General features: G+C 39.0%; 1 protein-coding gene across 1 annotated transcript in view; it reads left to right on the top strand.

The window, feature by feature from the left end:
* LOC137287471 (relaxin receptor 2-like) overlaps nt 1–4,462 on the top strand; it is a 92,241-nt gene extending 87,779 nt beyond the window's left edge. The window contains exon 17 of the mRNA XM_067819782.1: nt 2,340–4,462. Coding sequence (XP_067675883.1) covers nt 2,340–2,528 — 189 coding nt within the window. The 3' untranslated portion in view covers nt 2,529–4,462. The remainder of the gene's footprint in view (nt 1–2,339) is intronic.
* Nucleotides 4,463–15,573: the final 11,111 nt, after the last annotated feature.

The raw sequence follows: 15,573 nt of genomic DNA, 5'->3' as shown, positions 1-15,573 counted from the left end.
AGTGTAGCTGAGGAGTTTGTTTGAGTACGTTGAGCGCCTGATTGACTTGGCTTATGGAGATGACACCTCGTCGTTAGGATATAAAACAGCATCCATTGTACCCGATGACACCATGGCCAGGATATGGTAGAAGGAAACTTCACTTCCTTTAGAAGATGATACCATACCGACATAGTGTCTCGATGGTTTAACCAATGGTTTATCTGGTCCAGACTCGATAATGACCAGGTCGTTGTGTTGTACCTGTGAAGGTGCTCACTGTGTGGGATTCAGCACTCACTCTTTTACAGAACCATCAAAACCACCGACCCTGAGATGCTATCAAGCACCGAGTGAGTGAGTTTAGTTTTACGCCGCCAGCAGCAATATTCCAGCTGTATGGCGGTGGTCTGTAAATAATCGAGTCTGGAACAGACAATCCAGTGCTCAACAGCATGAGCTTCGATCTGCGAAATTGGGGACCGATCACATGTGTCAACCAAGTCAGAAAGCCTGACCACCCGATCCCTCTTACGACAAGCATAGTCACCTTTCATGGCAAGCATGGGTTGCTGAAGGCCTATTCTACCCCGGGTAAACCTTCACGGGTCTCAAGCACCGAACGCATTGGGTATCACATTATCTGGAAGAAGTGCCATCGGTACAGGTCAGCATTTTTTTCCTCTGCAGGTCGATGCTCATGCTGTTGATCACTGGATTGCCTGATCCAAACTCAATTATTTACAGACAGCCGCCACATGGCTGGAATATTGCTGAGTGCGACGTAAAACAAAACTCACTCATTCTCTGCAGTATTGTAAACACAAGTAGACGCGCCTGACTTTTGCATGAAAGGGGCAAATGTGCTACAAGCCATGTAAGACACATGGCTACTGGTTTGGCTCCATCTTCTCTGCTGTATCCCCCGGTCTCTGTGATATCAGGCCCCCGCATTGTTTTGATGCATCACAACCACCAACTGGGAGTCGTTACGTGAGGACACTTCCATCACTGTAACAGAAGAGTCATGTCCATGGACTTAAGCTCCTTTAAATATAAAAAAAACAAGTTGCAGGTTTTTTTTATATGTGCTGCATGGCGGCGGCAACAGTCTTGTATCAGCAAGCGTTTTACAAGTCAACAGTCAGTCTCTAATACATGAACAAACCCTCCCCAAACCCTCAAAACATTTTCAAGGCAGCGAATATCACAGTCAGAGGTTATGCAGAACATTGTCCTCTGAATGGGTACAGAGTAATTTGTTCAACCCATAATGCTTCTTCTGAAGCGTTTAGTCCGAGTTGTACAGTAGACCCTGTTGTGCGGGAATGGCTTACACATGTGGAACGGGTTTTGTCGTTTTTAGTTGTTGTGAACTGTTGGGAAAATATCTAGAAGATAGTATCTTTGACAAAACTGTTTGTTTAGATGAACTAAGGACTATACGGAAGTCCATCGCTGATGGGTACTGTTAAACAGGGTAAAAGATGGTCACGACCAGCAAAACAAATGTTACATCGCGGCTAGCCAGAAAATCAAACTGCGATCTTCTACTCAGCTATCCGATAAGGAAATGAAAGCACTTGAGAAGTAATTTTATGAATGCTTCGTTTTCACACCGGGACATAGATATAGAACATACATACTGTGAAACAGATGCTGAACTTGGTTTGTCTCTCACAATTCGAGCTGTGTTAACTCATTATACACTACGAATTTAAAATGTAAAACGCATATGCGAGTCTCTCGCTGAATGAGAGGTGCTTTTTATTACCCCCAGTACGCGACTCTCGCTGAATAAGAGGTGCTTTTTATTACCCCCAGTACGCGACTCTCGCTGAATAAGAGGTGCTTGTTATTACCTCCAGTACGCGGCTCTCGCTTTGAGAAGTTAATTAATTTGCCGCACATACGAGTCTCTCGGCTTTAGTGAGTTAAATGAAGATGTTAACGATCAGCATTTGGTAACGTTTGGAGAAACAATTTCTGATCAGTGTTTGCATTATGCCATTATTTTGAATGGCAGCAAAATGTCGAGACTTGTTTCTTTGATGTTCTTTTACACCGCACTAAACAAGATTCCACATATGTAATATCAAACCTCGACCAGACAGTCAAGTTTCGAGCATCGATCTACGCAACTGGGATACGATGACAGGTGTCAACCAAGTCAGCGGGTCTCACCACCCGATTCCGTTAGTCGCCTCTTATGACAAGAATGCATATGGGTTTCTGGAGACACATTCTACTCACTAAACTAATTTTGACACATTTTGTCACTATGATAATCTGTGTTAATAATACATGTGTTATCGCTAAAGAACGAGAAAGTTTATATTAAACTGTACTTTGTATTTCAGATGCAGTGCCTTAGGAATTATCGTCAAGGTAACGAAAGACTGACTGGTCATAAAAAGAAATCCCTTTTGAAAAATAAACTCATCAAGACATGTGACGTGTCAGAGCCTTTAAACGAGGAAGTGAATGGACAATTGTCTCCACGAGACGAACCCACAAAACAAACATCTGTGGCCGGATCACCCCCCTAGATACCATTCGGAGGATCTGGACTATCACGTTAGGACGTTTATCAGAGTTCCAATGCCGCTTTATATCCATGTAAGCCTTCAAATTCAGCAGAACTATTAGTCTGAAGTTGTTATGGAAAATACTTTTTCTTCATATATGGCGTTGTTAGAGAGAGAGGGAGACAGAGTATGAGAGAGAGAGAGTGTGTGTGTGTGTGAGAGAGAGAGAGAGAGAGAGAGAGAGAGTTTACACCAGATTATGTATATATGGAACTGAAAGTCGATACTCTGTTCAGGTCGATTTAAATTCCTCTCGGGTACCCATCATGCTGATGTTTGATTACTTCATGTTAAGCTAGCGCATTTCATTTATCGTTCATGTTTATCGTTTAACCTAGCATGTTTATTTATCATTCATGCTTACCGTTTAACCTAGCATGTATCACTTATCATCCATTGTTCATCTGATGCTCAATTCACCTTGACAAATCTGCATTTATACTCATGCCATTTAAAGTACAGAATGAAGCCATGACCTGTTGTCGTAAAGAAGACACTTTGTAGCCCACTCAAAGTGTCTTATTATAGTTCCAGAAACGTTTGAAAGTTATCATACACGTTCAGGTGACAAAACTCGTTTTCACCTTTCACGCGTGAGCCTTCTGATGTGACCATCTTCATAAGCAACGCTAAAAAGACGATTTATATGTTTTACGTTTTTCCCCCAGGGTTTCGAATCTGACGTATAAAAGAATGTACACACTTAGTGCTGTAGGGTGTTTAAAAACAACAATTATATACGTGAAAAAGAATTTGATGGTAACTGAAAGAAATACCCTTGTGTACGTGTGGAATGATATTCTCTCAGAACAAAGTGCTTACTTTCCTTCTTTGTTTATCACACCATATGTTGCAGCGTTTTATATCTACTAAAACCAGGTATAATCTGCGTCTTATATTTTTCCTGCTACAAAGCATGTATGTCTTTTCACGCTAACCAACCTAATTGTTTCATGTTATGGTCATCTCTCCACAGTCTCCTAACACAATAATATGCAATATACAAAGATTACCTGCACCTTTTGTGGTTCCACATGAAATAATTGTATGACGATGTACTATTATTAATCAGATGTTATCATTGCTCAGATAATTATTAGTAGCACTGTAATTTCCACGATGATTTTGACTTGACTGGTTTGTAGCTAAGGTATGTGTGTATTCGATCCAGACTGCTGTGTATTCGATCCAGGTATCTCTTGAAAATAAAAAAAACCCTTTAAATACACAAAGAAAGCAACAACAAAAAAGTTTTTAATCTACACCTCGTAAGAAACTACTCGCTCAGTTTGCTTCTTGACCACCTTTGATAGTTGTTTTAATGGATTTTAATGGAATCCGAGAAGAGACATTATCGCGTTGTTTTCTTGTCCCTTCTCGGATTCTATACGTTTTCAACGTAATGTGCGCCCCCGTTAGTCCCGAACATACACTATAGAAATCTTTTTCTCTGATGTATGGCAACCGAATGTTTGTCTCATTTCGTCAATATACCATGTCCAATGGGTGATTAAAACCCTGAAAGCTTAGATTAGGGGATAACCAACTTCAGAAAATCATGATAGTGACGTTTTTGAAATAAATGAATGAATGAATGAATGAATGAGTGAATGAATCATCAACGTCATCGTCAAATTGTTCAACGTCATATTGATGGGTACCAAATATCTTGTTGAATGGACGTTTGTTTGGCTACATAATAAATGTTGGTGTACATTTAGCATTGTTCTCTCTGGCGAATGTAGGATAGTGCATTATAACAGCATACAAGAGCACAAACATTGTCTCATCTCTTCATAGAAATTGTTTTCCATCGACATGAATCATGTTTACATTTCTTCCTTATTTACCTCAAATATGTATTATTATTTTGCAAAATAAACAGTTATATCACATGTTAGTTCTGTTGTACAAAAACCTTGTTTTAATGTTGTAAGGATCCATCCCTCAGAGAGCATACTGTATGCACTGTAGGTACACTGAGATATGTGTGAATGCCGCTGATGTTTTCAAGTATGAGACATTATCTCAATCAGTGGTTGTCCTGACAATATTTGGGGTAGTCCAGTAGATAAAGCATTCACTTCCAGAAGAGTGAGGATCCATGTCCGATTTCATCATGTTGGTGCAAGGTAAGAAGCTCGTTCTTTTCACGTGGTATAAATCGAATATTGTTAAAAGCTGTGAAGAATTTCACATTTTCCAAGACTCGTCCTGAATACATCTTCTACAAACAGCAAAACAACTTTTACCTAGCGTTAGATCATTCTTATAAAATGCTGAGAAAATATAATGGTAAGACTTTACAGTTTGCATGATATATTTATATTATTGAGATGTTTCATAACATGTATCGCTTAAAAGTGTCATTTTAAGTTTTACATATTTGGTCTTTTCATAAAGGAAGCTGTTATATATATTGATCTCTCTTTTCTAAAATATATACATTTAAAAATATTATGAAACTCACCACCCACATCATACATACAACATAATTTACATTTTCTTTCATCTACTGGTATCCTATTCCATCTACCTCTTTCATATATGTACGAAAGTAGTGTAAGGGGATAACTTTGTTAAAGGGTTGGGACGTTAGATGATTTTCAAGTTCAATATTTCAAAAGAGAATCTATTTGACCTTTTTCGAATTTTCCACTTCTGAGCTGCAGTATTTTGTAGCACTGGCATTAAAAATTGAATGAGCTGTATTTTGTATCCCGGAAGATGAAACAGGAGACTGTGAATGTCATACATAACATAATCGATGTTATTGTCTCCAGAGATGCTGTCCTGCAACAGCTAAAGGCTCACACTCATTGTCAAGATTATATACAATCAAGTATATATACAATAGTGTAAGTTGACGGTAAGGTAAATAAATTGTTTGTATACACATGCACAAAGGTTAAGCGCAACCCACTAGTTTTGTGATCTGCTACTTTGGATACTTAATGGTGACTATTATAACGAAATCTATAACTGTCATTGACACCACTGGTTTGATTATATTTGGCAACTAAACGGGTGATGACGTTGTGATGACGACCCATTTGCCTTGCAATGGCCCTGCATGACATGCCAGCATTTTTCATGCCTATGACATGCCATCTCTCAGCGGTAGTTAACTTACTCCTCACCTAGATTGATTTTCTAACTCTTAAGTGAAAGGAGAATCTCACAACAGACCGTTGAAACCAAGTGTGTGAAACTTGATTTTCAAGATACAGATGGAGTTGCACGTGCAGAACGTTTTACTGGTCTTATCTTGACAATCTTAGGTTCAAGAATCTATGGAAGTGTAATTCAGTCATAAACATTTATAGGTTGTGTTTCTGATCTTCAGTAGTGAAATCAAGACTATGAAAATAGTGGCGCTTAACCTTTGTGCATGTGTATATATAATTTCGCCCAAATGTTAAAATACGACTTTCAACATCAACAGAAACTGGAACACAACCTAAGAAAGCATCTGTACCTTCCTCTAGTACTTGCATTCTCTGTTTTCCGCGCACAATGGCCGGCTATTCCCTGATAAAACATATGCGAACTGTGCTGAAGGCTTAGAAAGAATGCATGCTCACGCACGTGTCAGCTGTAATCACAATTCGGTCAATTTGAAACTACCAAATCATTCAGGTCATCTTGACCAAGGGTGTTTTTATCTGTCATGGCTTTGCCGTAAGGCTGGCCAATTTCACAAACGCACTGATTGGAGCTCACGTGTACTTCCCCACCTAACAAGTCGGATATTGATTACATTAACGTCAGTGTAATTTGCAACACGTGTTTATTGATTAAGATTTGTTCCAGTAATGCAGTGATGAAATTGATACAGATGTGTGATTAAAATATCTCATTCTCAATCTCCTCTCCTTCCTTACTTCAAAAGTTATTATTCTCATCCATCTTCCTTATGGCGTACGTTTTACTAAACGCTGGACGTGAATATAGCAACTATCAGAGCGCCTAAAAGCTGTGTCTGTGTTGTTCAATTCAGATCAGTGTCTGTAGACTACAGTTTTAACATTGCAAATCTTCATGCACGTGCCTTGCCCGAACGTCTTAAGGTCATACACATACTTCACGATTGATTGAGTGAGTGAGGTGAGTTGGGTTGTACGTCGCTTTTGGCACTGTTTCAGCAATGTCAGAGCAGGGGACACCTGAAATGGATTTCACAAGTTGTACCCATGAAGGGAATCGAACCCGGACCTTCTGCGTGACGTGTGAACGCTTTAACCACTAGGATACCCAACCGCAACGTCATTCATATTTGCGCTTCTCCTTTGACGATGGGATCTCCGTCGATGATGTTTCAGCATTCTAAATACGGCAGTTCAGCTGTGTATGATTAAAGCGTCGTCGTATAAAGTTGGGTCACGAGGCAAGTGATTTGTTTCACAAAATTAAAAGTTTGTTCAGCTGACTCATGTGCCCTTATACCCTCATATTTACTTATAACCTTGTTGAGATATGTGTCTGTTAATCGTCTAGCCACAGTTGAAAAATGACGTATACTAGAAATAGCAGCACGTCTTTGTCTGTGACCCAAACTGCCAGTCTGTTTATAAAGCGCCTGTTTCCACTCACCTGTGCATTGTCGCATTGTTACCCGGATAACTGTAAGACGCTAGACGGTTAGCAGTCATATGACTTATTCTACCGGGTACCCATTCACTGCTTTGAGAACAGAGGCAATTCATGCCTTATTTGCTGTATGAGTGGGACCACGCAACATAATAGTTATGGATATATGTTACAGCGTTCTAACAACAATGATGTGAGTACCTTTAGTATAATGTGTATCCATGAGTTAAGAACAATGTACGTCTATAACAGGACAACAGTCCGTTTATCAATATTTCAATACTGTCTGTTTCGACCTCTTTTTCACATTTTCATGTAATAGTATAAAGAAAAACTATATTATTTTCCACGCAGACATCACTAATCTCCTAAAACACAACTTCATCTTCCATCTAATCACCATTAGAACCACATGATATTATACATTTATGTGTGCCCGATCCTCGTCGCATATCTCGTCTAGCCACAAACACGACTTCCGTTTTTCCCAGGGGTAACTTGCAGCTTCCCGTCCTGTCATTATACAGGGTTCTGCTTTACAAAACATGCAAACCGTGCCTATGCAGACGTTATCAGTTGTAACATGGTGGGTTTTGTTTTCCGGGGCTTTTAGCAATATTCCAGAATTATTACGGTGGGAAACACCAAGAATGGTCTTCTCATGTTGTACCCATGTTGGGAATCGAACCCGAGTCTTCGACGTGACGAGCAAACTCTTTAACCACCAGTCTACCCTTCCTTGTTTATGTGTTAAAAGACGTTAAATGAGAGAGAATAACCAGTGTCAATTACCCGCCGAGCCTGATTCCATTGGGCGTAGAATGAGTCACTGAAAATCCCAGAGGACACCAAGTGTTCGCGAAAAAGGCACATTACACGTAAATCTCAACACATCGACCATGCCTCTACTGATGTAAGCTTTATTGTTAGTTGTTTGGCACTGGCACAGAGTCATATCGAGGTATTTACAACAGTTGTTTATACAAAGATACAAATGCCGTTTAGGGCTTCAAATGCAAATGATCTCTTCTTTCCAGTCTACTGACTTACATGAAAAAAAATCGTTTCTTTCGAAGCATGACTATGAATATTAGGATAGCTTGTATATGAAAACTCCCCACTGACGACCACCTCTTCCTCAAACACAAATTAAAAAAATAAGAATGTCATGATATTCGGTTTGACGTAGTAGGTAAACATTAAGAATGATGAATATTGGAATTCGTTGTTTCTGAGTCCAAACATATCTGAGCAAAATATTTTATGCTCTGCTAGGTAAACCAATTTGTCCCTTGACAATCAGACACAACGAAACAATAAATGAAACTGTAGATTCAAATGGGTATATATATATATCTACAGGATATAATCCATAGTTCCTAGCATTAACAAAAGGATCGAAGCTCACAATATATACAAACGGATATTATTCTCCTTCTTTTGTATACAAAAGGACACAACTCAGTTTTACAATCTTCTGTGGCAATATATTCACGAGGACATTGCTCTTCTTTCTTGATTCCAAAGAACCTAGACCTTGTATTGATTTGTGACGTTATTGCTGTGACCTCGGTAGGTAATCCTTGTCCTCCAGACAATATTGGAATGCAATATAGTAAATGCCTCTTCAAATGGTAAGTATAAGACATTATTCATCTAGATTCTTATCCTCTGGAAATCTTAGAATATGATACACGGCTTTACAACAGTTAATCATAAATTACCCTTTGTTCATCTTCCTCTTCGTTCATATTGTAAATTATCTGTATGTTCTCTATGTCACACCGTGTGGCTTATGAGGTTAAACTTCTTCTTGTTCTCATTCGTCGTCGTTGAGAATTATTTGAAGGATTAAAGCAACAATCTGCCCCCTGTGTACGCGCCTTTACCTTGGTGTGAACGTGAAGCTGATTGGCTTCTTCACTTGACCAAAAGTTGTGTAAATTATGTCATAATTTCGATCTCCTTCAGATACCGTCACTTTGAAATTCTGTACAATCTGCAAGGGACATAGGGGTATGGGTTAACTGACACTGTAAGACAGTGTTTTATACAATAAAGATTATGCAGTCCATCAAAAGTTCTCTTGCTTTACGCACTTCTACCATGCGAGAAACAAAGATATGGTAGCGACTGGTTCCGATGCACTTGCCATAACAGAATGCGGACTGATGCTATGCTTGATTATTTAGAATATGAAAGATGAAGAAGATGAAAAAGAAGAAGACTTTCTTAATGCAGACATAACTATCTGAAAATCGCATTCAGAAGAGAGATTTTAATTCGTTTGTGATAGTAGTCTTACGAGCCAGAGCCCCGTTTCACTAAACTCTCTCAAGCCTAAGATCTCGTAACTTTTCTCGTAGCATTTGGACCACATATGTAACAGTATAGGAGGGACGAGTGCTACGAGGAAAATAATAGGCTTACGAGTGTTTTGTGAAAAGGCTAGATTTTCAAAAGCTCTTAGCGTTAAGACAGTCGTACGTAAATGTTCATGTATGGCACTTTCGGCTGTCTTAGCGCTAAGAGAGCTTCGACAATCTAGGTCCTGGGCCCCGTTACACGGTGATCATAACACTACGATTGTCTTAAGCTAGTGTTACGGTATATGTCGTACGACAGTCGTTGGGTTGCGGTCGCATTGGGAATTGGGTATCAGTGAAGTATCATGACGTCATACTTCGCAATCATAATTGAATCGATGTACTTGATAATCACACATGCTGTATCTGTACCAATACTTACATACACATGTCCGTGACAACAACAGCAACGACAACAACAACAGCAACAGTTGCAGTAACAACAATAATTAACACCTTTGTCACTGCAAGCCAAAGCTCCTGCTCAGCAAAACGACGACCGATGCATTTTCGGTGACCAAACCCGAACGGCAAGAGGGCAACACCCGGGTAGGCTTTGTCCCTCTTCTTGCTGGTCCCATATCGCAGACAGCGTTCTGGTAGAAACTCATTTGGGGACTCGAAATACTCGCTGTTCAGAAGGAGGCGGCGATTTTTGCAAACTGCCACAGTCTGGAGAGACAAATTTATGTAGAACTGTTATTCCATCGGCCACGAGTGCAGGCTTGAGTGGATACTGGTGCTGCTGTTCGCATAGCAAGTTTGCATGCATTGGTCTGGCAAGATCGTTCCAATGCGTATGACTGTTAACATTAAATTATGTCACTGACTGGTCGCAATGACTTAAAACACACAGATCATTCAGTATCGCAGGCATTGTATATTTACGTGAAATGAATGTCGAGAAGACTGAAGTCTCCGACTACTATATAGCGATATCAAATTTGCAGTCCGACAGTAGTAAATACAAACTTGTAATTTTTGGATAGAACCTCGGCACTGATCACATGTAAAGAAATAATCGAAATGTAAGAAATCGTTTGCAGCTTTTTCTGAGATTTTTCTCATGCATCAGCCCTATTACTATATTGTCTGATCCCGACTTTAATGTTTACAGAGGCGCCTTTGAATGGCAGGCAGACAGACTGAATATTTATTACAGTTTCACCATGTACATATATCTATTATGAATTCTTTGATAAATGTGTAACAAACATACAAGCCATTCCTTCTGAGGTTATGTGAGACTATTTTGAAAGAAAAACATAATTATCTACATACATAGAACTCATGCTTGACAAGTATTAGATGAGCAACGACCTGACAAAGGACCCCAGTTTGCATATATGGGAACGCCTTCCAGAGCATTCCATTTGAAACAAGAGGGAAACAGATTGTCGTCTAAATATTGAAATGTTCAATCAATGACTTGTTTCATGATAGTGCTTTACTGAACTAAATCGTTCTACGAGACACGAGACAGTAGCGGTATTGATTTCACGCCACGGTCAGCATGCATTCATGCATTCAATCGTCAATCTACCTACCTATGTTGTTAGTATATGTGCACATTTTGTGAGGGCGGTCAACAAACAATGTTTGCATGTACATGTTTGCTCTTTTCGAACCACATCATCACTGACTCGCAGTATAGTTTTTCGCCCAGTGACATTCGTTTATACTTTACATACATAGTATATCACAAGTGTTGCTCAAGCCCAAAACAAATCCCCACAAAAAACAAAAAACAAAAACAAAAAACCAAATAAACGAACCAGAGCTACAGTTAGACCCAGAAAAAGTAAATGAGGTTTGATTAAGTAGCGTTAAGGTATATCGATCATCAGGTTAAGCTGGGAAATTGGGTCTCGGGATTTGTATCAGTGTGGGCCCTTTTGAAGTGAATTCTCCCAATAGGAAGACCTGGGTGGTATAAATCGAATATTGTTAAAATCTGTGAAGAATTTCACATTTTCCAAGACTCGTCCTGAATACATCTTCTACAAACAGCATAACTACTTTTACCTAGCGTTAGATCATTCCTATAAAATGCTGAGAAAATATAATGGTAAGACTTTACAGTTTGCATGATATACTTATATTATTGAGGTGTTTCATAACATGTATCGTGTTAAAGTGTCATTTTAAGTTTTACATATTTGGTTTTTTCATAAAGGAAGCTGTTATATATATTGATCTCTCTTTTCTAAAATATATACATTTAAAAATATTATGAAACTCACCACCCACATCATACATACAACATAATTTACATTTTCTTTCATCTACTGGTATCCTATTCCATCTACCTCTTTCATATATGTACGAAAGTAGTGTAAGGGGATAACTTTGTTAAAGGGTTGGGACGTTAGATGATTTTCAAGTTCAATATTTCAAAAGAGAATCTATTTGACCTTTTTCGAATTTTCCACTTCTGAGCTGCGTATTTTGTAGCACTGGCATTAAAAATTGAATGAGCTGTATTTTGTATCCCGGAAGATGAAACAGGAGACTGTGAATGTCATACATAACATAATCGATGTTATTGTCTCCAGAGATGCTGTCCTGCAACAGCTAAAGGCTCACACTCATTGTCAAGATTATATACAATCAAGTATATATACAATAGTGTAAGTTGACGGTAAGGTAAATAAATTGTTTGTATACACATGCACAAAGGTTAAGCGCAACCCACTAGTTTTGTGATCTGCTACTTTGGATACTTAATGGTGACTATTATAACGAAATCTATAACTGTCATTGACACCACTGGTTTGATTATATTTGGCAACTAAACGGGTGATGACGTTGTGATGACGACCCATTTGCCTTGCAATGGCCCTGCATGACATGCCAGCATTTTTCATGCCTATGACATGCCATCTCTCAGCGGTAGTTAACTTACTCCTCACCTAGATTGATTTTCTAACTCTTAAGTGAAAGGAGAATCTCACAACAGACCGTTGAAACCAAGTGTGTGAAACTTGATTTTCAAGATACAGATGGAGTTGCACGTGCAGAACGTTTTACTGGTCTTATCTTGACAATCTTAGGTTCAAGAATCTATGGAAGTGTAATTCAGTCATAAACATTTATAGGTTGTGTTTCTGATCTTCAGTAGTGAAATCAAGACTATGAAAATAGTGGCGCTTAACCTTTGTGCATGTGTATATATAATTTCGCCCAAATGTTAAAATACGACTTTCAACATCAACAGAAACTGGAACACAACCTAAGAAAGCATCTGTACCTTCCTCTAGTACTTGCATTCTCTGTTTTCCGCGCACAATGGCCGGCTATTCCCTGATAAAACATATGCGAACTGTGCTGAAGGCTTAGAAAGAATGCATGCTCACGCACGTGTCAGCTGTAATCACAATTCGGTCAATTTGAAACTACCAAATCATTCAGGTCATCTTGACCAAGGGTGTTTTTATCTGTCATGGCTTTGCCGTAAGGTTGGCCAATTTCACAAACGCACTGATTGGAGCTCACGTGTACTTCCCCATCTAACAAGTCGGATATTGATTACATTAACGTCAGTGTAATTTGCAACACGTGTTTATTGATTAAGATTTGTTCCAGTAATGCAGTGATGAAATTGATACAGATGTGTGATTAAAATATCTCATTCTCAATCTCCTCTCCTTCCTTACTTCAAAAGTTATTATTCTCATCCATCTTCCTTATGGCGTACGTTTTACTAAACGCTGGACGTGAATGTAGCAACTATCAGAGCGCCTAAAAGCTGTGTCTGTGTTCTTCACATCAGTGTCTGTACACTACAGTTTTAACATTGCAAATCTTCATGCACGTGCCTTGCCCGAACGCCTTAAGGTCATACATATACTTTACGACTGATTGAGTGAGTGAGTTGAGTTTGGTTGTACGTCGCTTTTGCACTGTTCCAGCAATGTGAAAAAGGATTTCTCAAGTTGTACCCATGTAGGGAATCGAACCCGGACCTTTTGCGTGACGTGTGAACGCTTTAACCACTAGGATACCCCACCGCAACGTCATTCATACTTGCGCTTCTCCTTTGACGATGGGATCTCCGTCGATGATGTTTCAGCATTCTAAATACGGCAGTTCAGCTGTGCATGATTAAAGCGTCGTCGTATAAAGTTGGGTCACGAGGCAAGTGATTTGTTTCACAAAATTAAAAGTTTGTTCAGCTGACACATATACCCTTATACCCTCATATTTACTTATAACTTTGTTGAGATATGTGCCTGTGAATCGTCTAGCCACAGGTAAACAATGACGAATATTAGAAATAGCAACACGTCTTTGTCTGTGACCCAAACTGCCAGTCTGTTTATAAAGCGCTTGTTTCCACTCACCTGTGCATTCTCGCATTGTTACCCGGATAACTGTAAGACGCTAGACGGTTAGCAGTCATATGACTTATTCTACCGGGTACCCATTCACTGCTTTGAGAACAGAGGCAATTCATGCCTTATTTGCTGTATGAGGGGGACCACGCAACATAATAGTTATGGATATATGTTACAGCGTTTTAACAACAATGATGTGAGTACCTTTAGTATAATGTGTATCCATGAGTTAAGAACAATGTACGTCTATAACAGGACAACAGTCCATTTATCAATATTTCAATACTGTCTGTTTCGACCTCTTTTTCACATTTTCATGTAATAGTATAAAGAAAAACTATATTATTTTCCACGCAGACATCACTAATCTCCTAAAACACAACTTCATCTTCCATCTAATCACCATTAGAACCACATGATATTATACATTTATGTGTGCCCGATCCTCGTCGAATATCTCGTCTAGCCACAAACACGACTTCCGTTTTTCCCAGGGGTAACTTGCAGCTTCCCGTCCTGTCATTATACAGGGTTCTGCTTTACAAAACATGCAAACCGTGCCTATGCAGACGTTATCAGTTGTAACATGTCTATCGGTAACGCAGCTATGTAAATGTTATGTCTTAAGTGTGAGTGGGTTTTGTTTTCCGGGGCTTTTAGCAATATTCCAGAATTATTACGGTGGGAAACACCAAGAATGGTCTTCTCATGTTGTACCCATGTTGGGAATCGAACCCGAGTCTTCGACGTGACGAGCAAACTCTTTAACCACCAGTCTACCCTTCCTTGTTTATGTGTTAAAAGACGTTAAATGAGAGAGAATAACCAGTGTCAATTACCCGCCGAGCCTGATTCCATTGGGCGTAGAATGAGTCACTGAAAATCCCAGAGGACACCAAGTGTTCGCGAAAAAGGCACATTACACGTAAATCTCAACACATCGACCATGCCTCTACTGATGTAAGCTTTATTGTTAGTTGTTTGGCACTGGCACAGAGTCATATCGAGGTATTTACAACAGTTGTTTATACAAAGATACAAATGCCGTTTAGGGCTTCAAATGCAAATGATCTCTTCTTTCCAGTCTACTGACTTACATGAAAAAAATCGTTTCTTTCGAAGCATGACTATGAATATTAGGATAGCTTGTATATGAAAACTCCCCACTGACGACCACCTCTTCCTCAAACACAAATTAAAAAAATAAGAATGTCATGATATTCGGTTTGACGTAGTAGGTAAACATTAAGAATGATGAATATTGGAATTCGTTGTTTCTGAGTCCAAACATATCTGAGCAAAATATTTTATGCTCTGCTAGGTAAACCAATTTGTCCCTTGACAATCAGACACAACGAAACAATAAATGAAACTGTAGATTCAAATGGGTATATATATATATCTACAGGATATAATCCATAGTTCCTAGCATTAACAAAAGGATCGAAGCTCACAATATATACAAACGGATATTATTCTTATTCTTTTGTATACAAAAGGACACAACTCAGTTTTACAATCTTCTGTGGCAATATATTCACGAGGACATTGCTCTTCTTTCTTGATTCCAAAGAAACTAGACCTTGTATTGATTTGTGACGTTATTGCTGTGACCTCGGTAGGTAATCCTTGTCCTCCAGACAATATTGGAATGCAATATAGTAAATGCCTCTTCAAATGGTAAGTATAAGACATTATTCATCTAGATTCTTA

This window comes from Haliotis asinina, chromosome 6 (genome assembly GCF_037392515.1).
Source record: "Haliotis asinina isolate JCU_RB_2024 chromosome 6, JCU_Hal_asi_v2, whole genome shotgun sequence".
Classification (NCBI taxonomy): Eukaryota; Metazoa; Mollusca; class Gastropoda; order Lepetellida; family Haliotidae; genus Haliotis; species Haliotis asinina.
This window is presented reverse-complemented; position numbering and strand designations above follow the sequence as displayed.